This window comes from Haliotis rufescens, unplaced genomic scaffold (assembly GCF_023055435.1).
Source record: "Haliotis rufescens isolate VD_foot unplaced genomic scaffold, xgHalRufe1.0.p SCAF_15, whole genome shotgun sequence".
NCBI lineage: Eukaryota > Metazoa > Mollusca > Gastropoda > Lepetellida > Haliotidae > Haliotis > Haliotis rufescens.
Window position 1 is genome coordinate 19924601 of NW_025963835.1, and position 15454 is coordinate 19940054.

Genomic DNA, 15454 nt, shown 5'->3' on the forward strand with positions numbered 1-15454 from the left:
CACATAGAGATTACTATACTAAGACAAGAATATGCATATACAAACATAAAGAGATTCTCATACTTACATAAGGAGATTCCTATGCTGATACAAGGAGATTCCTATACTGACACAAGGGGATGCCTATACTGACACAAGGAGATTCCTATACTGACACAAGGAGATTCCTATACTGACATAAGGAGATTCCTATACTAACACAAGGAGATTCCTATACTGACACAAGGAGATTCCTATACTGACACAAGGAAAATCCTATACTAACATAAGGAAAATCCAATACTAACATGAGAGATTCCTATATTGTCACAAGGAGATTCCTTTACTTACACAAGGAGATTCCTATACTGACACAAGGAGATTCCTATACTGACAAAAGGAAAATCCTATACTAACATAAGGAGATTCCTTTACTAACATAAGGAGATTCCTTTACTTACACAAGGAGATTCCTATACTGACACAAGGAGATTCCTATACTAACACAAGGAGATTCCTATACTGACACAAGGAGATTCCTATACTGACACAAGAAGATTCCTTTACTTACACAAGGAGATTCCTATACTGACACAAGGAGATTCCTATACTGACACGAGGAGATTCCTATACTGACACAAGGGGATTCCTATACTAACATAAGGAGATTCCTATACTTACACAAGGAGATTCCTATACTGACACAAGGAAATTCCTATACTGACATAAGGAGATTCCTATACTAACATAAGGAGATTCCTATACTAACATAAGGAGATTCCTATACTTACATAAGGAGATTCCTATACTAACACAAGGAGATCCCTATACTGACACAAGGAGATTCCTATACTGACACAAGGAGATTCCTATAATTACATAAGGAGATTCCTATACTGACATCATGGGATTCCTATACTTACACAAGGAGATTCCTATACTGACACAAGGAGAGTCCTATACTGACACAAGGAGATTCCTATACTGACACAAGGAGATTCCTATACTAACACAAGGAGATTCCTATACTGACACAAGAAGATTCCTTTACTTACACAAGTAGATTCCTATACTTACACAAGGAGATTCCTATACTGACACGAGGAGATTCCTATACTGACACAAGGGGATTCCTATACTAACATAAGGAGATTCCTATACTAACATAAGGAGATTCCTATACTTACATAAGGAGATTCCTATACTAACACAAGGAGATTCCCATACTGACACAAGGAGATTCCTAAACTGACACAAGGAGATTCCTATACTGACACAAGGAGATTCCTATACTTACACAAGGAGATTCCTATACTGACACAAGGAGATTCCTATACTGACATAAGGAAATTCCTATACTAACATAAGGAGATTCCTATACTAACACAAGGAGATGCCTGTACTAACACACGGAGATGCCTGTACTATCATAAAGAGAGGCCTGTACTAACACAAGGAGAGGTCTGTACTAACACAAGGAGATGTCTGTACAAACACAAGGAGATATATGTACTAATACAAGGAGATGCCTGTACTAACACAAGGAGATTCCTGTACTTACACAAGGAGATATCTGTACTAACACACGGAGATGCCTGTACTAACACAAAGAGATATCTGTACTAACACAAGGAGATGCCTGTACTAACAGAAGGGGATGCCGGTACTAACACATAGAGATTACTATACAAAGACAAGAATATGCATATACAAACATAAAGAGATCCTTATACTTACATAAGGAGATTCCTATGCTGATACAAGGAGATTCCTATACTGACACAAGGGGATGCCTATACTAACACAAGGAGATTCCTATACTGACAGAAGGAGATTCCTATACTTACGCAAGGAACTTCCTATACTAACACAAGGAGATTCCTATACTGCCACAAGGAGATTGCTATACTGACACAAGGATATTCCTATACTGTCACAAGGAGATTCCTATACTGACACAAGGAGATTCCTATACTAACACAAGGAGATTCCTATACTAACACAAGGAGATTGCTATACTGACACAAGGATATTCCTATACTGTCACAAGGAGATTCCTATACTGACACAAGGAGATTCCTATACTGACATAAGGAGATTCCTATACTAACACAAGGAGATTCCTATACTGACACAAGCAGATTCCTATACTGACACAAGGAAAATCCTATACTAACATAAGGAAAATCCTATACTAACATCAGGAGATTCCTATACTGTCACAAGGAGATTCCTATACTTACACAAGGACATTCCTGTACTGACACAAGGAGATTCCTATACTGACACAAGGAAAATCCTATACTAACATAAGCAGATTCCTTTACTAACACAAGGAGATTCCTATACTTACACAAGGAGATTCCTATACTTACACAGGGAGATTCCTATACTGACACAAGGAGATTCCTATACTGACACAAGTATATTCCTATACTGACACAAGGAGATTCCTATACTGACAAAAGGAGATTCCTATACTGACACAAGGAGATTCCTATACTGACACAAGAAGATTCCTTTACTTACACAAGGAGATTCCTATACTAACACAAGGAGATTCCTATACTAACACAATGAGATTCCTATACTGACACAAGGAGATTCCTATACTGACACAAGGAGATTCCTATACTGACACAAGGAGATTCCTATACTAACACAAGGAGATTCCTATACTGACACAAGAAGATTCCTTTACTTACACAGGGAGATTCCTATACTGACACAAGGAGATTCCTATACTGACACGAGGAGATTCCTATACTGACACAAGGGGATTCCTATACTAACATAAGGAGATTCCTTTAATAACATAAGGAGATTCCTATACTTACACAAGGAGATTCCTATACTGACACAAGGAGATTCCTATACTGACATAAGGAGATTCCTATACTAACATAAGGAGATTCCTATACTAACATAAGGAGATATTCCCATACTTACATAAGGAGATTCCTATACTAACACAAGGAGATTCCTATACTGACACAAGGAGATTCCTATACTAACACAAGGAGATTCCTATACTGACACAAGGAGATTCCTATACTGACACAAGGAGATTCCTAGTATACTAACATAAGGAGATCCATATACTGACACCAGAAGATTCCTGTACTGACACAAGGAGATTCCTATACTGATGCAAGGAGATTTCTATACTAACATAAGGAGATTCCTATACTGCCACAAGGAGATTCCTATACTAACATAAGGAGATTCCTATACTGCCACAAGGAGATTCCTATACTAACATAAGGAGATTGCTATACTAACATAAGGAGACTCCTATACTGACATAAGGAGATTCCTATACTAACATAATGAGATTCTTATACTTACATAAGGAGATTACTATACTTACACTAGAAGATGATACTGACATAAGGAGATGCTTATATATAATAACACAAGGAGATGCCTGTACTAACACAAGGGGGTCTTTGTACTAACACAAGGGAGGGGGTTGGGGGTGGGGTGGGGTGGGGGATGGGGGTGGGGGTGGGGGTGGGGGTGGGGGTGGGGGTGGGGGGGTTTAGGGGGGGGGGGGGGGGGGGGGTGTCAAGTGTGCTTATACTAACACAAAGAAATGTCAAGCTGCCATAACCCCATTTCGATTCCGAGTTACAATTGGTCCCCACGAGACGGGTCGCTGAAATGACAGTATATGCTTCTTTGTACACTCAGGAAAATGAAGTCTTTTATATCGCTATAACTCAATACATAAGAGCAAAATAAAACCTGTGTATCGAATATCTGAACAGAAGGTCAACCATTCCAGTTTTGTTTAAATGTATACATATTTCCACAGTTGCCCAGGTGTGGCAGGTCATTAACGCAGTTTGTAATTTCATAAACGCTGGAATATTACACCTATTTCTACCCTTTCTAAGAACAGCAAGGTTTCATTGGTTGATAACGTACAGCGTAATAGCATGGACAGTGGCCAAAGGTATTTAAATACCGTAAACAGACAAGAACAACTTGACACATGTGACACTTCTAAATGGAGACCTGCTGTGGTCGAAGGGAGGTAACTCTATTGGTATACGGCGAACGAAGACGTGGAGTAGCTGTTGGTTGAATCGTTCGCTGTCACAATGAAGAACCGGTTTCCATTACCCGCATGGACCCTATCTAAAATTCCCGCTAATGCCACGTCAAACAGAACGGTACTCCCCCGGTGTTCCCCCGAACTACTACTACTACTACTACTACTACTACTACTACTACTACTACTACTACTACTACTACTACTCTGACTACCACGGCTATCCTATGTGTGCTTGTTGTCCCATGTCTCAACCTATTCTTTGTGCACTTTCATCTTTTGGTTTAAGGTGACAAGTGTTATGTACATAGAATCTCTTTATAAGTGACATGACATCAAATGTAATTATCAGACGACTCGAATTCTTTTGTTAGGGTTTCGCTACAATTATGAAAGGACATTTTGCTGAACCCGATTCGAAGACAGCGTTAAGAGCTGAGTATGCTGCAGCGCCCGGCGATACCACACGTTGCCAGTCCCGTGGTACCACACGTTACCAGTCCCGTGATACCACACGTTACCAGTCCCGTGATACCACACATTACCAGTCCCGTGATACCACACGTTACCAGTCCCGTGATACCACACATTACCAGTCACGTGATACCACACATTACCAGTCCCGTCATACCACACATTACCAGTCCCGTGATACCACACATTACCAGTCCCGTGATACCACACATTACCAGTCCCGTGATACCACACGTTACCAGTACCGTGATACCACACATTACCAGTCCCGTGGTACCACACATTACCAGTCCCGTGATACCACACATTACCAGTCCCGTGATACCACACATTACTAGTCCCGTGATACCACACATTACCAGTCCCGTGATACCACACATTACCAGTCCCGTGATACCACACATTACCAGTCCCGTGATACCACACATTACCAGTCCCGTGATACCACACATTAACCAGTCCCGTGATACCACACATTACCAGTCCCGTGATACCACACATTACCAGTCCCGTGGTACCATACGTTACCAGTACCCGTGTTACCACACATTATCAGTCCCGTGATACCACACATTACCAGTCCCGTGATACCACACGTTACCAGTCCCGTGATACCACATGTTACCAGTCCCGTGGTACCACACGTTACCAGTCCCGTGGTACCACACGTTACCAGTCCCGTGATACCACACATTACCAGTCCCGTGATACCACACATTACCAGTCCCGTGATACCACACGTTACCAGTCCCGTGATACCACACATTACCAGTCCCGTTGTACCACACGTTACCAGTACCCTGGTACAACACGTTACCAGTCCCGTGATACCACACATTACCAGTCCCCTGGTACAACACGTTACCAGTCCCGTGATACCACACATTACCAGTCCCCTGGTACAACACGTTACCAGTCCCGTGATACCACACATTACCAGTACCGTGATACCACACGTTACCAGTCCCGTGATACCACACATTACCAGTCCCGTTGTACCACACGTTACCAGTACCGTGATACCACACATTACCAGTCCCGTGATACCACACATTACCAGTACCCGTGGTACCACACGTTACCAGTCCCGTGATACCACACATTACCAGTACCGTGATACCACACGTTACCAGTCCCGTGATACCACACATTACCAGTCCCGTGATACCACACATTACCAGTACCGTGATACCACACATTACCAGTCCCGTGATACCACACATTACCAGTCCCGTGATACCACACATTACCAGTCCCGTGATACCACACGTTACCAGTACCGTGATACCACACATTACCAGTCCCGTGGTACCACACATTACCAGTCCCGTGATACCACACATTACCAGTCCCGTGATACCACACATTACTAGTCCCGTGATACCACACATTACCAGTCCCGTGATACCACACATTACCAGTCCCGTGATACCACACATTACCAGTCCCGTGATACCACACATTACCAGTCCCGTGATACCACACATTAACCAGTCCCGTGATACCACACATTACCAGTCCCGTGATACCACACATTACCAGTCCCGTGGTACCATACGTTACCAGTACCCGTGTTACCACACATTATCAGTCCCGTGATACCACACATTACCAGTCCCGTGATACCACACGTTACCAGTCCCGTGATACCACATGTTACCAGTCCCGTGGTACCACACGTTACCAGTCCCGTGGTACCACACGTTACCAGTCCCGTGATACCACACATTACCAGTCCCGTGATACCACACATTACCAGTCCCGTGATACCACACGTTACCAGTCCCGTGATACCACACATTACCAGTCCCGTTGTACCACACGTTACCAGTACCCTGGTACAACACGTTACCAGTCCCGTGATACCACACATTACCAGTCCCCTGGTACAACACGTTACCAGTCCCGTGATACCACACATTACCAGTCCCCTGGTACAACACGTTACCAGTCCCGTGATACCACACATTACCAGTACCGTGATACCACACGTTACCAGTCCCGTGATACCACACATTACCAGTCCCGTTGTACCACACGTTACCAGTACCGTGATACCACACATTACCAGTCCCGTGATACCACACATTACCAGTACCCGTGGTACCACACGTTACCAGTCCCGTGATACCACACATTACCAGTACCGTGATACCACACGTTACCAGTCCCGTGATACCACACATTACCAGTCCCGTGATACCACACATTACCAGTACCGTGATACCACACATTACCAGTCCCGTGATACCACACATTACCAGTACCCGTGGTACCACACGTTACCAGTACCCGTGATACCACACATTACCAGTCCCGTGGTACCACACATTACCAGTCACGTGATACCACACATTACCAGTCCCATGGTACCACACGTTACCAGTCCCGTGATACCACACGTTACCAGTCCCGTGGTACCACACGTTACCAGTCACGTGATACCACACATTACCAGTCCCGTGATACCACACATTACCAGTCCCGTGATACCACACATTACCAGTCCCCTGGTACAACACGTTACCAGTCCCGTGATACCACACATTACCAGTACCCGTGTTACCACACGTTACCAGTCCCGTGATACCACACATTACCAGTCCCGTGGTACAACACGTTACCAGTCCCGTGATACCACACATTACCAGTCCCCTGGTACAACACGTTACCAGTCCCGTGATACCACACATTACCAGTACCCGTGTTACCACACGTTACCAGTCCCGTGATACCAAACATTACCAGTCCCGTGGTACAACACGTTACCAGTCCCGTGGTACAAAATTGGGACAACTCAGGCGTCTCACACACCACTTGATTGCAACAGTGTATACTGGGCGTTTATAAACAACATGTCTGCATTCGGAACAAAATTAAGAATACGCAAAACTGATGTTGGCGATCGTGTTGACGTCTCCCATCAAGGTTGTCTTGTTTGGCGGATGTTCCCAAAATCTCAACTTCCCCACCCTCACCCTCGACCTTCTACACCTTCATCGCCTCCTACTACTACTACAACTACTAAATAACTTGCCTGAACAGAAGGGGTACCCAAACTTGTTTGACAGTTATTCGTGTGTTGTAGACTGTCGAATGGGACTCATGTGTGTACGTAGGGTACGCGTATCTATTGGAAGTTTTAGTACTCATACACTTTCTCTTTTTGTGTTGACATGATTTCTATTTTCGTACATGATATGATTTCATTTTTATCTTTGGCTGCTATGTTTATATATGTTCGAGTAGCTGTCTGTCCCTCATAAATTGACATAGTTCTGCCTCGCTATTGCATCTCTTGACTACAGGAGATCTACAGCATATAGCGGATCTAACTGCAATTCTCGTTTTAATCAAGCCCGGGTTTGACATTCCAGTAACTGGATTCAGGTTGATTGCAAGCTATGCATACCTCGTCATAGTGATGGTTGTGAATTCCTCAAAGTTTTGTTTGTTTGTTTGTTAGTTGTATAACGCCGCACTTAGCAATATTTCAGCTGTATGACGGCGGTCTGTAAATAATCGAGTCTGGACCAGACAATCCAGTGATTGACATCATGTGCATCGATCCACGCAATTGGGATACGATGACATGCATCAACCGAGTCAGCGAGCCTGACCACCCGATCCCGGTAGTCGCCTCTTACGACAAGCGCTGTCGCCCTTTTACGCCAAGAATGGGTTGTTGAAGATCTTCACGGGTCCATTGAATGCAGGGATTTGTGTAAAGTCATTCAGACAGCATACAATGCCAACTCAAAAATTATACTCAGTGTCTCCGCAAAGTAATCTAGTACGGTATTTAGAGTACATGTGAGATTATACTCAGATTAGGGAGATGTTTAATCCATGTAACGTGTTATTATTCTACCTAACAATGTATTTAATGAAATGAATGCAAAACAAACTCAACGGCTAAAAGGTTTCATTGAAAAAACTACCCCTAGTCTTGCCTAATAAAACAACTGCAACTCGAAACAGATTAAACGCATCTTACAAACGCAATCATAATCTGATTAGTCTGTGTCACTCAACGAGGCCGCTTACTCTGCCCACAGTATGACAGTATTGGGCAGTTCAGTAATTAGGAGGTAAAACCAGGCAGGTACGCTGGTCACACTTGACTGGTCTGACTGATGATTAGGTCGTCTGACAATTGGGAGTGAACCATAGCAAGTAGTATCTGCGAAACTATTTGCTCCTTTTATGGGACCGATTAGTTTTATGACCATGGGCCTCGGCACAAGCGTGGTGTTGGAAGACAAGTTATACATGTACATCCGATATGGTGACTTTTTTTCGCTATTCATATTCTAAATACATTCATAATACCACAACATTTTAGTACTCCTTCAAACTTTACAATCACTTCAATATGTACAATAGATTGAACGAGAACAAATGATATATTGCAGATTATTTAATCATTGTCTCTATTATCAGCCGCTACGTTTGTATCGTTTGCATTGTACAAAGAAATATTTTGTCTGTCCTTTTGCAGATTTAGCCTCAGAATGTGCTCATTCGAATTAGGAACGAAAATAATTGCTTATCATGAGTATATATGATACAGTTAAAAGTTACTTGTACACTGTAGACGTATTCACTTTAAAGTCGCATATGACCTTCGCGAGCGAGTTGAATGATACAGGTTAATTGGAACGAAGTCTAGAAAGGGTTATAAAGTTTTGTATTTGGTAATGTGTAGCTTTGTTAAATATGATTTTTTAAATTCCTTTTATTTCAATATGTAAAAACATAATTATGCGCTTAAAAACAGAGCTGACAGAGTTAGCCACCTGAGATTGTCTGTTGGACACGGTTTAACCTTACTGTGTCCTCACCCTGGTTGTTGTTACCGTTGTTATAAGGGATTAAGAGCTACGGCTCATTGCATTTTTGGTTACAGTCTATATCACTAAAGTGGACATGTGCAGGTGAACTCTGTTCAATTAGTATATGAAATGCCCAAAAATGTGAACTCCAGACAATAATAACCTGAGAGTAAATCCACGTGCGTCTGCTTTCCCCTCGTTCACCTTCGAAATCCTTGATTATTATCATGCCAGAGTTCTGAAATTCAGTGACAATCTTGCTGAACAGTAGAATCTGATGGACGTATTGTGCAGAACCTGTTTGACACTCTGAGCTGAAAAAGTTTGGTCCCAACCGCCCCAACGTCTACAAGTTTGAAAGCTTGTAGACATCATTAAGAAGTAATTAACAGTCCAATACTGAGACCTTTCTCAAAATTCAGGCCGGTGGCAGGCTGCCAACAAAGAGAATAAATATCGCAACCCCGACACAAGTATGCTCAGTCAAACAATGAACTTACGACCGGCAGAAAACAACTCCAGTTGAGTATGCCGATGTTGTATCTCAGCCGTGTTGGCCTGAAAATTTAAACATGCTAATTAAATCCATAATCGTATAATCATTTTTAATAGAAACCGTATCTTAATTTGTTCTTGCACTGTATCATATCGTGTATATGTGTAATGTGTATATGTATAAATGACTACACTTATACCGCATATTCTGCAACAGACTATAATTAATCACCTTATTATTGTCTCTCCATTTACCATGGCTGACTGCACTAATCCCTTTTAACAGTGGACACCGATATCAGTATACATGTAGGCTTTTTGTTCAAAAAGGAATATGCAGGAAATTATATGTGACAATTAACTGTGTACTAATTACATGTTTGAATGTTGTCAGTTTTACGTTCTGAGATACAGTAATGTAAGCATCTTCTACAATTAACAATACATGTATATAATAAAATACAAAACTCTCTGCCGTAATTTTTTGTGGAAATCATTCGATCAAGTAAAAATGACTGCGTGACATGACGAATCAACTATTTATACCCGATAAAAGAAACTGCCTTATTTTAGGAACAGTGCTATAACAGGACATTTGAAATTTCTAACAAGCAGATACATTAGAGACAGTGACTAGACTACAGGTACGTAATCCGTATCAATCAAAGGTGTAAAAAAACTGAAAAATCATATCTGTCGGAGACCTACCAAATTACCAAGTTTTATCATTACTATATTTATTACAATGCAAATACTTTAGTGATACATTTTTCAGAGGAGAGGGCATACACACAAATATATTGCTTCCGTGTGTGAATGCAGGTTGTACTTGGCTTCTCAGTTCTCAGTTTCATACCGGTTGTATAACTGAATTTGTATATGGAACCATGCGTACAGCATGACAATTACTTGCTATTCGTCAGTTTACGACACACATAACACGGTCAAACAATTTTGGACACCGCTTTTGCAAGTTATTTAGTACAATAATGTTTTATTAAAATCTATTTCAATTTGTTTTCACCATTTTCCCTATTGACAGTCGTTGTTACGTGCGTCACTAGGTAATTAGTACGGCATTGACCTTGATGATTGTTATTATACTTTGAGGATTTCTGTGGCCAGAGGCGGACGTAGTTCAAACTCCTTCCGCACTGACACCGCATCAAATATAGTTGTGTACCGATTACATGACTCTTATGGACAAGGTGGAGTGGTAGTTCACCGGACGACACTGTGTATATTGGGCGGCTCCTTTGATATCTCCTCCAAACATACGTTTATTGAATGACCCCATTAAACGATGATACACATCTCGATGAATATATCAAGGCACTAATTCATCTTTCATAATTATTTTTTTGTCTTTGTGCTTAATATATTCACATATCAACGAACATTTGTAAAACATGTATCCACAAAAAAATAAACATTTTCAGGCTAGGTATTTGACCACAGCTACACCTGCATAACTGTTTATTTACGCGTGGTGTGGTAGATCGTAATTGACCGAGAGCAGGTATTGTAGAATCACCTGTAAATAAGGCCGACACTGTAATTAGATACAACGTACTAATGAGAATTATCATAAGAAGGCTGGGTTTTTTTCTGAACTGTTACCATTTTCATACCAAAAGTGACAATGCAGTTAAAATTTGCTTTAGTGTCACAATATTCACTCACGTTTTCCTCAATCGCATTGAAACATAATTCCCACTGGTCAGTTCGACACCGCATGTAATTAAATAATTATTTCGAGATTTCGTTAGAATGTAAGATATTCAGCCAAACGTTATGCAATAAAAGACGAATAGTTTTTTTCATTAAAATACGCGCACGCGTACCTGTATATTGCATACCTAGTGTCACGTAATTGCCTAGTGTGATGTATCAACGGGACATAAAAAGGGAAATGAAATAGAAACTAACTAAACTTTAATGTTGTGGAAAATAACTCCAATGAATTGGAGTACACGCACATGAATTCGTATGATAAACTCTCAAAACGTTTTGAGAGGTAGGGCCGGGTTTATTAAAGATCGCTACAATATGTAAAACAGGTCAAATTTGTACAACTTCTATAAAGGAAACATCCAACCAAATGCCCTTTTTAAATAGTAATGTAATGATATAATATAAAGTATATTTCACATGATACAATATACTTTGCACACATTTAGTTTTAAAGGGACTGACGAAATATTTTAATAACGCCGTAAAATAGCTGAATCATGTGTCATGCTTGTAGACACACCATTATGTATTTGCGAAACTGAAACTGTTGAGCAAAGGAAAATATTTCCGCCCATGGGCCAAACTTTCTCGTCCAGAGCGAAATATTTCAATAACGCCGTAAAATAGTTGAATTAAGTTAAAATTTGTTGAATTATGTGACATGAAACTTCTAAGAACACCTTTATGTATATGCGACACTAAAACACAAGTTTTGAGCAAAGGGAAATATTCTCGTCCATGGGCCTGCCCCTAGGCCAAACCTTTTCTCGCCCATGGGCAAAATATTTCAATAACTCTATAAAATAGCTGAATTAAGTAAAATTGAGTTACATTATGTGCCATGAAAATGGTAAGAACACCTGCTTTGAGTAAAGGAAAATATTCTCGCCCATGGGCAAAACCCTTTTCTCGGCCATTGGCGAAATATTTCAATATCGCTATAAAATCGTTGAATTAAGTTAAAATGATTTAAATTTGGTGTCATGATACTTGAATAAATACATTTAATGTATTTGCGAAACAAAAACATGAGTTTTGAGTGAAGGAACACATTCTCGCCCATGGGCCTGCCCATGGGCCAAACCTTTTTCTCGCCCATGGGCGAAATATTTCAATATCGCTATAAAATCGTTGAATTAAATTAAAATGAGTAAAATTTTGTGTCATGATCTTGAATGAATACATTAAATGTATTTGCGAAACAAAAACATGAGTTTTAAGTAAAGGAACATATTCTCGCCCATGGGCCAAACCTTTTTCTCGCCCATGGGGGAAATATTGCAATATCGCTATAAAATCGTTGAATTAAGTTAAAATGAGTTAAATTTTGTGTCATGATACTTGAATGAATACATTTAATGTATTTGCGAAACAAAAACATGTGTTTTAAGTAAAGGAACATATTCTCGCCCATGGGCCTACCCATGGGCCAGACTTCGCCAATGGGCAGGCCTATGGGCCACACACACATAACACATATGGGGACATAGTCTAAATATTGAGTTTTTGAACAATTATTTTTTAATTTTTTCTTCCTTGGTATGTTCCCATGAAAACAGCATGTTTAATTTTGTAAATACCTTTAACCGAGACTGGGCAAAGACCGTAGAGTTTCTGGACTTTTGGGTTTCCAGAATTAAAATGGGACGTGTTATTTATAGGATCGTTACTACAAAATGATAATTTGCACACACATACAATATTATGTACATGAAAACTGAAGATGTTATTTCTTCAATCAGCTAACCTTCACCGGCTCTGGGCAAGTCCCATGTGTTGAATCAGAGTGTCGTTGTCGATGTAGTTGCGGACGCCATTGACACAGTATCTGCCATACCAGAGTCGTCCATGTAACTTCTGTCTTGAACAAACTTGTTCTGTGAGACGTTGTGTATTTCCACCATTGCCAGTGTGTCTTCGACACCTGCTGCTGCTCCTTGGTCGTGATATTTATGTGTTGTGTCTGGTTCTTGTGCTGGTATATTGACGCAGAACACGTCTTTCTTTTTCTCTTCGATATCCAACTCCTGCAACGTTAAGAAAAATGAATTACCAACTGGTTTAAATACACACTATCCTTTGAAATGAAAGCTGAACACATTTAGAGAATTGTCAAAAATATCTGTGAGTACCATATACTCTGATGCGCTTAGAAATGGTCCCAAGCAACCTATGCTAGTACGAGGCAACAAATTGTGTGCCCCTGTTACATGGTTCATTGCGTGGCATCGTACCTGACGGCAAGGGGCGTTGTTCAAAGTAACTGGATTGTCTGGTCAATTACTTAAAAGACGCCGTCATTATGATGGACTATTTGCTAAGTGTGATGAAAGACAACAAACAACCAACGATATGCCAAAATAACTCGATCTATTGTACTCCTTACCTGATCAACCAAAGTCTCATGTCAGATTTCCTAAGACTTTGGGATCCAAGGGTCACGATTACTCCTAGTAAATCAAATCAAATTATTCAGTTTGGCGGGAGAGATATATTGTTTACTTTATTCGATTGTTGCATATATCTACTAATTAGTAGGTATATGAAGTATATACAGAGCCTCTCTTCCTAATTTTGGACCATGCTTTAAACAAGCGTTTGTCATCACTTTACCCGTACTCGTGGGTCTTATCAAAAAAAGCCTCAGATCTGCAACACCTAAGGCTTTCCCCACACATGAATCTGACACGTCGTGATAAAAGTGACATAATTGTTGAAAGCGGCGTTACACTCAGGTCACTCACTCACGCATGCATATACCAATGATATCCTTGAGCTAAAGGTATTGGGGTCAGATGTGAACGAAAGTGTTCCGTTATAGTAACTGTTTTCAGATTTGCTCACCTACATTGCTACATAGAGATAATTTTTATACAAGCCACACATGACACTTTTGCCCTCTTTTAACTCAAACAAGGATCTGAACTAACGCAGACAGTGTCGGCATACAATTGTGAAAATACATTGTGATCGCTGTATGAAGATGATATTCAATCACACTTATTTAGACTTACTTTATCGGCGTCAAGTAGGGGCATCTGTGGTTCATTCATTCGCCTCGACTTTGAAGGATTATAGACCAAGAGGACGAGTAAAGCCAGCACCACCAAGAACAAAGGAGGTATCACTTTGATGGCACAGTGGTCGATTACGAGATTGTAGCACACTTGATTGACGAACATTGCACTTCCAGGTGGGCATTCTGTGACACAGCTGCCATTGTAGATAAATACATTCTCCTTTGCATAGCATAAAAGTTCAAGTATACACACAGAGCCATTCAAAACTGTGTCTCTTGGGCACACGGAATGGCATGTACCTTGGAATAAAAACTTGTACATGTATGGTGCCTCATCAGGACAGACTGACAGGCATACTCCCTTGTACACAACACCGGTCAAACACAAGAGTTCGTTGACACATTCAGACCCTTTTCTGATCAAATCTGTTGGGCATTTAGAGAGGCACTGGCGATTATGTTTATATGGAGCATTCTGAGGGCATGATAGTAAACACGAACACCGCAATTACAATTAATTACACAGTCAAATTCCTTTCTTAACATTCCCGGTGGACAAGAGGAGAAGCATTTCCCATCGTGTTTATATGGGGCATGCTGAGGGCATGATGGTAAGCATGAACCATTGTAGATGACACCGCCATTACAATTTATTACACAGCCAAATTCATTTCTTAACATTCCCGGTTAACAAGCGGAGAAGCATTTCCCATCGTGTTTATATAGGCCAATGTCACAAGGGGACATTTTGAGACATTGCTCAAATTCTACTGTATACGAAATCCAAGCATTTTCTAAAAAATAAAAGCGACAAAACCCTTTCCATATTTATAAGAAATCTCTGCCAAAAGCAGAGTCGAT

The 15454-nt window shown here is 40.8% G+C and overlaps 1 protein-coding gene across 1 annotated transcript; it reads right to left on the reverse strand.

The window, feature by feature from the left end:
- Window positions 1–13291: 13291 nt before the first annotated feature.
- Window positions 13292–14881, reverse strand: LOC124135235. Its single transcript, XM_046500502.2, has 2 exons — window positions 14589–14881; window positions 13292–13601 (listed from the first exon to the last, which is right to left on the reverse strand). The coding sequence occupies exons 1-2, from the start codon at window positions 14754–14756 to the stop codon at window positions 13356–13358; spliced, it is 414 nt and encodes a 137-aa protein (XP_046356458.2). The 5' UTR covers window positions 14757–14881; the 3' UTR covers window positions 13292–13355.
- Between the last annotated feature and the right edge of the window lie 573 nt (window positions 14882–15454).

Bases quoted from the DNA above. Each gene is read 5' to 3' on its own strand.
- LOC124135235 (XM_046500502.2), bottom strand. From the start codon at position 14,756: ATGTTCGTCAATCAAGTGTGCTACAATCTCGTAATCGACCACTGTGCC. The intron at 13,602-14,588 runs GTAAGTCTAAAT...TTAACGTTGCAG, and splicing joins CCCTACTTGACGCCGATAAA to GAGTTGGATATCGAAGAGAA.